Genomic DNA, 7998 nt, shown 5'->3' with positions numbered 1-7998 from the left:
TTGGGAGCTCCCGCCCTGCCACGGACTCTGCCTTCTCACACCTGGAGCTGCTCGGAGGCGCGTGCGTGGGGAGGAATATCCATCGCGAGGTCTGGCCTTTGGGGTTTTGGGGTTTTTTTTCGTATTTTGCATGTTGATCGGCAGCCTCTGGAGACTGCGTTCGCAGGTGCTTCGCTTTTCTTGTGCATGCCCGGACTCCGTGGTTCTGCTGGGGTGTCCCACTGAAGAACCATCAGTAGATGGAGCTCCTGCAGCGCAGTGTTTGCCCTCGAGCTGCGGTTTGTCCCAGCTCCTTTGCAGTTTCTGCTGGGTCAGCACAGTTGCTGTATTTGCAGCGACACATGGAAGCCTGTAACGGGCAGTGTTAGATCCAGCCACAACCATCGTAGAGAAGCTTTTCCACTGGACCGTCTGTACTTCTGTCGAAGCTTTTTGGCAAAGAGACCGAGCTAAAAAACCTACCCTGAACCATGCAGAGCACTACGTCAATTGTCTGACTTTATTGAAAACCAAGAAAATGTAGTTGTGTCTGTCCTGCAGCCCCGCTGTGACTTTGCTCTTGTTTTTCAGGGGCCGAGGGCAAGCACGCTGTCTGTGGAGTGTGTTACAAACCTGGTGTCTTGAGGCAGGTCCGGCCTCCTTTCAGCTCTGCTTCCAACTTTTTCCTGGCTTTTGGGGGAATAACCCCCCCCAGATATTTTTCGTCGCTTTGATCTTTAGGTTGTAACTTCTGCCAGACCTAAGTAGCAGCCTGTAGGATTTGTCCTGGGTTATTTCCACTGTACAACATTTGGTTTTGCAATTGTCTCAATTGACAGTAGAAAAATTGGCCTTTGGGGTACGTTTAATAGAAAACTGTGCTGCCTCTTTGTCTTTTTTGCAAAATAATCTGTAGGAGGGAAGGAGGGAGGCCAGTCTCTGGCGTTCGTGGCCACTTGCACAACCACTGCCAGTGGAGGACTTTTCATCAAGAACTCCTGTTCCCGTTGTCTGGGTCTCGCTTAAATTTTGGTTACAGAAATGATGTGAAGGTTCTTCCCTTGCTCTCGTTGCATTAAGCGATTAAAAACCACCGACGATGGAGCTGGGAGGAGGAGCAAGGGGGACAAGCCTGGTGCAAAGCACGGGATCCCCCTTTTGCTTCCAGACAGCTCAACAAACCACGCCTCAGTCCTGTTTGCCTCTCTGCTGTCTTCCAGTGGAGATGACAACTGTGCCAAATTTGATGGTTTTATGATGCAGAAAAATGTTTACTAGAGAATAGGTTGCAACTTGTGGCTTAAAATGTGTTTGATTCCAAGTGTACCAAGGTGCAGGAGGGTGACGCGCCTGCACCGTCCTCTTCCATCTCCCCATTTTTAAGTGTACTTCAGGTATTTTTAAGCATCCTTATTTTGTAAACCTTAATTTATAATCTGAACAGATTAAGTAAAACTTTTGCCCTTTACAGTGCTATTGTCTCAAAAACTATGGTAGCAAATGCCGTGAAGGGAAGGAGCAGGCAGTGCGGGGTTGAGAGTAGCTTGCTAACGTCTGAGAGGTTAAGCTCGACCGCTGTGGTATCTGCTAGCACGACCGTGATTCAAAAGTTTGTTCTTCCATTTTTTTGAAGGATCTTTGCTTTTGGGCTTGTAATTGCTTTGCCAGCTCTTTGAATGTAGTTTTTTTTATATTTATTTGCACATTCAAGTAAAATAAAATACTGATTTTAAAAGTCTGCAGGTCTCCCTGTTTTACATTTGGTTTAAATCAGTTTAAACTTTCTGACAGTCCCTGGAGTTGACTATCTTGCACCCGAAACTGAACTTTAAGTGGCAGAAAAATGCAATTGAAAAGCTGGATGAAATTCCCTTCAAGCAGTTGCTTGAGTAGGGTGTGACAGGAGCTCCCGTGCCGGAGGACGGTGCCTGTGGTCTTGCCTTGGGTCTGTGCCGCCGCGACCTTGCGGAGCGAAGGCCGATGGCCGGGCGAGGGCAGGGGAGTCCAGGGGGTGGCAGAGTCGCTCCGTGCAGAGAGAGATTTTCCTTTTGAAACCTTGCGTAGTGCCAGCAGAGCGTATCTTTTTGCAGCTTGGTTTATTTTTAGCAACACCTTTGCTACTAGAGGTGGCAAAAATGTGGCCCGGGCCTGGCCCCCGAGTGCTCGCACGGTAAATACGACGGACGGTCAAGAAAAGCAGCTGATTCCAGTTCTGAAATCTGTGAGCACATCTGCTACAGGTTAAGACAATACAACTGCGACCATGAAAATAACCTCCACCCGCCTTTCCCTGAACCTCCCCAAATTCCTGGGTAATAACATGTTTCGCTGTGTTCCCCGTGAGCTCTGCACAACAAATGGATGTGTAGATCTTGCAAGTCAAGCTGTGGTGATGTGACCCAGATCTGATAGGAGTTTCCTTTACATCATTCTCAACACTTCCGTTGCCATAACAAAAGGCAACTCTGCTTTCTGAGCAGCGGCTTGGGCGCTCTCAGGGAAACAAACTGTTGTTCTCCCAATAACAAGCCCCTGGCGCATAAATTGCACAGAATAATTTGATTAAAATGATGGCAGTGGCATCTCAGAGGACACAGTTCTCTTTACACAAGTCTCTTCGCAGAGATCTTGGACTTCTCACACGGAGGATGTTCCCAGTGCTCAAGGCGGGGGACAGCCGGGTCTGACCCCACCCGAGAGCAGCTGGAGATCCCAGCGAGTGGACAACTTCAGCAAGGACAAAGAAAGACACCTTAAAAATATCTTTTGGGGTTTGCAGGATGGAATAAGAACTAATGGTTTTCTAATTTAAGAATTGCTGAAGAGAGTACCTGAATTCAGTGTTTAGTATGTCAGGACTTAGCTATTTTATTTTTACAGTGAAGCACAGAGAGAAAGACGAGGCTGCAAACCAGTGAGAGGTGCTCTAAAAGTATGCGTGTAAGCACAAGTTGTGCTTTTCTTCGTGCTTTAGCCATCCCTCTGGATTGGGACTAAGTCAACCTTAATGACACTAGAGGTTTGCTCTACCTCCTGCTCATCAAAATTAAACTTAAGGGCTAAAGTCTAGCACTTCTAAACCACACCTGTGGAAAGGATGAAGCCAAAAAGAGTCATTTGATATCCTGTGCTGAAAAGGGATGATGTTGTCTTTACCAGGCAAGGTAGCCCCTACCCCACTGTCTTTATCTGCTGACAAAGGACCAAAAGAAGCCGTTCCAGAATGTCTAGCGAGCTGTAGTGAGGCTAGTAAACTTCAACTATCCCTTAAAAAGATGGACTTCCTACACTCTGAAGTGAAAAGTGCAAGCAAGCAGAAGAGTAGTTCCGAGAAAAGCACCCTGGCTTCCCCAAAAGCATCAGGCTTACAAGCTGTGTGGAGAACGTGGGCCCAAGAGGTGTTGCATAACCAAGGGAAAAAGATCGGATGGGATCCCGGTGGAACAAGCAGAAGAGAGGAGAGCCAGGGAGCTTCTCCGGAGCGGTGGAGAGTCTCAGGGTGATGGCAAGAGACCTGGCGAAGTGAGAGGAAGGGGAGCTGCTGTCATGGCAGAGTCTCAAGGCACAAAGTCGTCTTGTACGTGTCAGAGCCTGCAAAGACACACCTGGGGTGGGGGGTCCCAGGTCCAAGGCCCGTTGTTTCGGGAAGTTTTCTGTGCCTTGTGGTTCTGAGAAGGCTCAGATGCTTGCACACCCAGCAGCTGGGAAGGGCAGGGCCAGCTCCGCATTCATGGAAAAAGTGAGGTTGTGCTGACTCTGGTGGAAATGCTTCGTGCTGCTGGCGCTAAGGCAGAGCTGCCTCCCGCGTCTGCATCGCAAACGCGAACTCAGCCTGGGGCGGGTATGAGCTGCACGAGATTTTGGTCTCCACACCTGCTGACTTGCGGCTGCAGGACTCCCTGGAACTGCTGGAACAGAGCAGAAGTAGCAAGCCCCATTATTTGCCGACCAAAGTTTGCTTTTCCAAGCGTTAGAGATGTTTGGGACAGGCCAGGTGCTGTTTGTACCCTCCCTCTGAGCTTTAAAATCCCTAGCCTGTTTTCCAGCATTACATCTTCTGGGTTCACAGCCATGGAATAAAAGAGCGCCTTCTCCCAGGAGATGATCTATTGCACAATGAAATACTTTAAAACCAAATTGTTACCCCACAGGGCAGGGATCACACAACTTAAAGAGCTGTTAACAAGCCGTGACAAACCTCTGGCATTAGAATTTTCAAGCAAGCTGTTCTGCATCTAAAGCAGTCACTAAAGATCACACAGCATCTGAAAAATGAAGGATACAGCAATGAGTAACCTCTCTCTGCTCCACTCCAGAGACCTGGCCATAGGAAGCAGGGCTGCAATTCGCACACTATCTGAACCTGATTATGTCTAATTTTTTGCACACAGAGCATGGAAAAGATCCCGGCTGCGGCATGGAAAATATGTGACCACATGAGTCATTCTGTAATGGGTCATAAATCCTGGGAGAATCACAAAAGCAAAACATCTAACATTGCATCTTCCCTGTCCCTGCCAGTGGAACTCCATCTCTCGACACGCTCGGCACAAGGATGTGGGAATATGGCGAAAGCAAAGGAAATAGGATCATTTTCTCCTTGGAATAGAAGAATCTCATCAAACAGCAGCCAGGCTCAGATTTGCAACCTTCACAGAAGAGGCCATTCATAAGCTGAGGAGGAAGAAACGAACTGCTCCTGGGGTTGCCAAACCAAATTCACAGCTCCTACTGCCCGGACTCTGGCTTCTGTCTTTCCTCCCTTGCAGAGCCAGGCAGGGGCTGGAGAGCAAAAGCCGAAAACCAGCAACCTCTTGAGCCCGCGGGGTTACCCGCTTGACGACCACTGGGAACTGGTCGTGCTGGGTTCTTACCCAGCTGATGGGAGAGGATTCAGGACTTTCCCAGCAACGCTGTGCAAGGCAGAGCATGGAAGGGACTCAAGGAGTTAGAGAAGGGAGGACCAGGTAGCAAAGGATCTTGAAGGTTCAAGTAATATGTGCCAGTCCCTCGTACATGATGTGAGTCGTCTTCTCCCCAGAGGCAGCCCGTGCCTGGCAGCAGCACGCCGCTGCTCCAGCTCTTGGCTAACACGGAACGCTCAGCCCTCCGGGGGGTTTTACTGGGTGGGGACTGCACATCTCTGGAAAAACACAGCTCTTCTTGGGCAAGAGTGACCGAAATTCACCATTATCTCCCCAAGAGCAGAGACTTCCTGCGCCCCCCGGTGAGGCCCCTTCCTGCGGGATGGAGCTGCTCTCGCTGCTCCCGCTCGTTTATCGGCAGAAGCAGAGCGTGTCCGTCAGGCCCTGAGACCTTGCCACTTACCCTTCCTGCCTTATGGCACCCCAGGCTGGTGCCAGTGCTGATTCTTTCAAACACAGAGAGCCCCAAACCACGGGACTTTGAATCGACCTCTGCAGTGAGATCAAGAAAGAAGGTGCGGGAGCTTTGTCCTCTGCTCAGCCAGGGAGCAGGAGCAGAAATAAAGAAACAGGAGAGCTCTGAAGAGAGTGGCCTGAGCTGGGGGCTGCAAGGCAGATGCTAAAAGCCTTCAATTCCCTGGGAGCTGGGGAGGTTTTTCTGGATCTGCAGCTCTCCTGCACTTGGTTTATGTTTCTGTGAGGGGACGGTACCTGCTCAGTTTGCACTACCAGAGCGTTTTGAGTCAGGGGCTGGGGAAAGGCCTTGAATCTCACGCAGCAGCGCTTGGGTCCCTCTGGGTGGAAGGATGCTTGACGTAGGAGGTCAGCAGTTCAGTTTACACTCTAAACCAAATTCAGACTGCATCAAACCCGACCGTATTTGTTATTTCCAGGAATATTATGGAGCAGGAAGAAGGCCTGAATGAGTCACTCGAGCCCTCCTCTAGCTCAGATGATGAAGAACGGCCCCAATACGCTGTGAATCTGGACATACATGCCCCTCCCAGTCCTGCGCCCGACACTGGAGCTAAGTCTGCTTGGGCAACGCGTAGTCGTGCGTGTCGTGACAGCCCCCCGTACGCCTCATCCTTCACAGGATAAGCTGGGTGCTTCCGTGAGTTAAGGACTAAGAGAAGGAAATGCGTAAGCAGGGTCGCTAACGCTGCCTTTCCCACTCAGCTTGGAGCAGAGCACCGCTGGATCCCGCAGCAGAATGGAGCCCCTCGGGAGCGGACGGCTGGCACAGAGGCTGGTGCTCTGCTGTGCCTGTTGGGGACTCCTCCTGGCCTCTCCAGACTACGATGGTGAGTGTGTGTCTTTGGGTGAGAAACTGCTGCTTTGGAAAGTACTGAGTACTTGGTACCTTTATAAGATGCTTGGAAAATTCTTTTTTTTAAAGCTCTCACATGGGAGCGCACTCAAATGGAGATTTGTGCACGCTGTAGTTGAAGCAGGAGGTTACAGAAGATACATGGAAGAGAAAGAAACTGGGGTGGAAGAAACTAGAACGAAAAATCAGAGAAGCAAAAGAGAGCGCTTGAAACTGAAATCTTTAGCTAAAAGTTAGACTCCCACAGCCACGACTTTACCTTGGAGTGGCCTCAGATCTCAGGATTCTTTAGAAAGCTGGACAGAGGAATTGCTCTCTGGTTTCCCAGGCCTGCAGGTAGTTGTACACCACAGCAATCACCTGTGGGCTATGGGAAACCCCACGACAGAGGAATCGTGTCAATTTTCAGTAAGGATGCTCATAGTTACTCCTGCAAACCTAATTCCGTTAGTCTGTTTTTTCTGCCCATCGCACAACGGCATTTTACAGGTTACTTCCACTTCTAGGCACCCCAAATTGAAATGCAAAACCGTAGCCTTGGGGGTAAGCGTGTATGCAGCCTGCTCTGCAAAGTACGGGGGTAACTGCGCAAACAGCAAAGTAACAGACAATTTATCCGACAGATTACTCTCAAAACAGCACCATTGAGCAGGTAACGACTCCAGAGATCACACCGTGTCCCCGAGCCATCCCCGGGGAAAAGGCCACCATAAACAACGTCACGTACCTGTTGATACACGAGGCCACGCGCTCGCAGCTGGACAGCGCGGTCACGGTGTGGCTCATCCCCTGCCTCTACACCTTCGTCTTCCTGGTGGGGCTGCCTTCCAACGGGCTGGCCCTGTGGGTGCTGGCCACCAGGGCTGAGAAGCTGACCTCCACCGTCTTCCTGATGAACTTGGCCGCAGCTGACCTGCTGCTCACACTGGTGCTGCCTTTCAAGATTTTCTACTATTTCCTGGGGAACAATTGGCCCTTCGGGGAAGGCCTGTGCCGGCTCACCACAGCTTTATTTTATGGGAATATGTACTGCTCAGTGCTGCTGCTGACATGCATCAGCGTCGACCGGTACCTGGCTGTGGTGCATCCCTTCTTTTCGCGCTCTTTCCGCACCCCTGCCTTTGCCGCCTGCACCTGCGCTGCCATCTGGCTCTGCGCTGCCGTCCTCACCCTGCCCCTGACTCTGCAGCAGCAGTCGTACCCCCTGTACGGCACAGACGTCACCCTCTGCCACGACGTTCTCCCCAGGCACGAGGACGATGGGTATTACTTCTACTACTTCGTCTGCCTCATCGTCTGTGCTTTCCTCGCTCCTCTGACGGTGATGCTGTTCAGCTACTGCTCGGTCCTGCGAGCCCTCCTGGACGGCGGGAAGCGCTACGCCTACTCCATGAAGCTCACCGCTCTCGTGCTGTTCACACTGGTGGCCTTCTACACGCCCAGCAACGTTCTCCTCCTCGTTCATTACTCCAGCTACACCTCCAAGCTGTATGGCAACCTGTATATCAGCTACATGGTGAGCCTGGCTGTGAGCACCTTGAACAGCTGCGCTGATCCCTTTGTCTACTACTACGTTTCTGAAGACTTCCGGGACAAGGTGAGAAAGAGATTTTTCAGTCCTAGAAAACAAAACACCACATCCCTAAAAACCTGCAAGGAAACGCTCCCTCAGAAAAGTTCCAAAGAGTCATTGGTGTAAGCCTCCATCCCAGCTCCCTGCTCTCAGGACACTCCCAGCGCACGGTGGGGATGCGATGAAGGCAA

General features: G+C 50.8%; 1 protein-coding gene across 1 annotated transcript; it reads left to right on the top strand.

Annotated features, from left to right (window-relative positions):
• Window positions 1–5226: 5226 nt before the first annotated feature.
• F2RL3 (coagulation factor II (thrombin) receptor-like 3) lies at window positions 5227–7933 on the top strand. The gene is made up of 4 exons (XM_009876716.1): window positions 5227–5285; window positions 5798–5980; window positions 6084–6208; window positions 6858–7933. Exons 1-4 carry the CDS (start codon window positions 5227–5229, stop codon window positions 7931–7933), a joined length of 1443 nt encoding a protein of 480 aa, XP_009875018.1.
• Window positions 7934–7998: the final 65 nt, after the last annotated feature.

This window comes from Apaloderma vittatum, unplaced genomic scaffold (assembly GCF_000703405.1).
Source record: "Apaloderma vittatum isolate BGI_N311 unplaced genomic scaffold, ASM70340v1 scaffold9109, whole genome shotgun sequence".
Lineage (NCBI taxonomy): Eukaryota > Metazoa > Chordata > Aves > Trogoniformes > Trogonidae > Apaloderma > Apaloderma vittatum.
The sequence above is the reverse complement of the archived record's forward strand: the minus strand, read 5'-3'. Positions and strand labels throughout refer to the sequence as shown.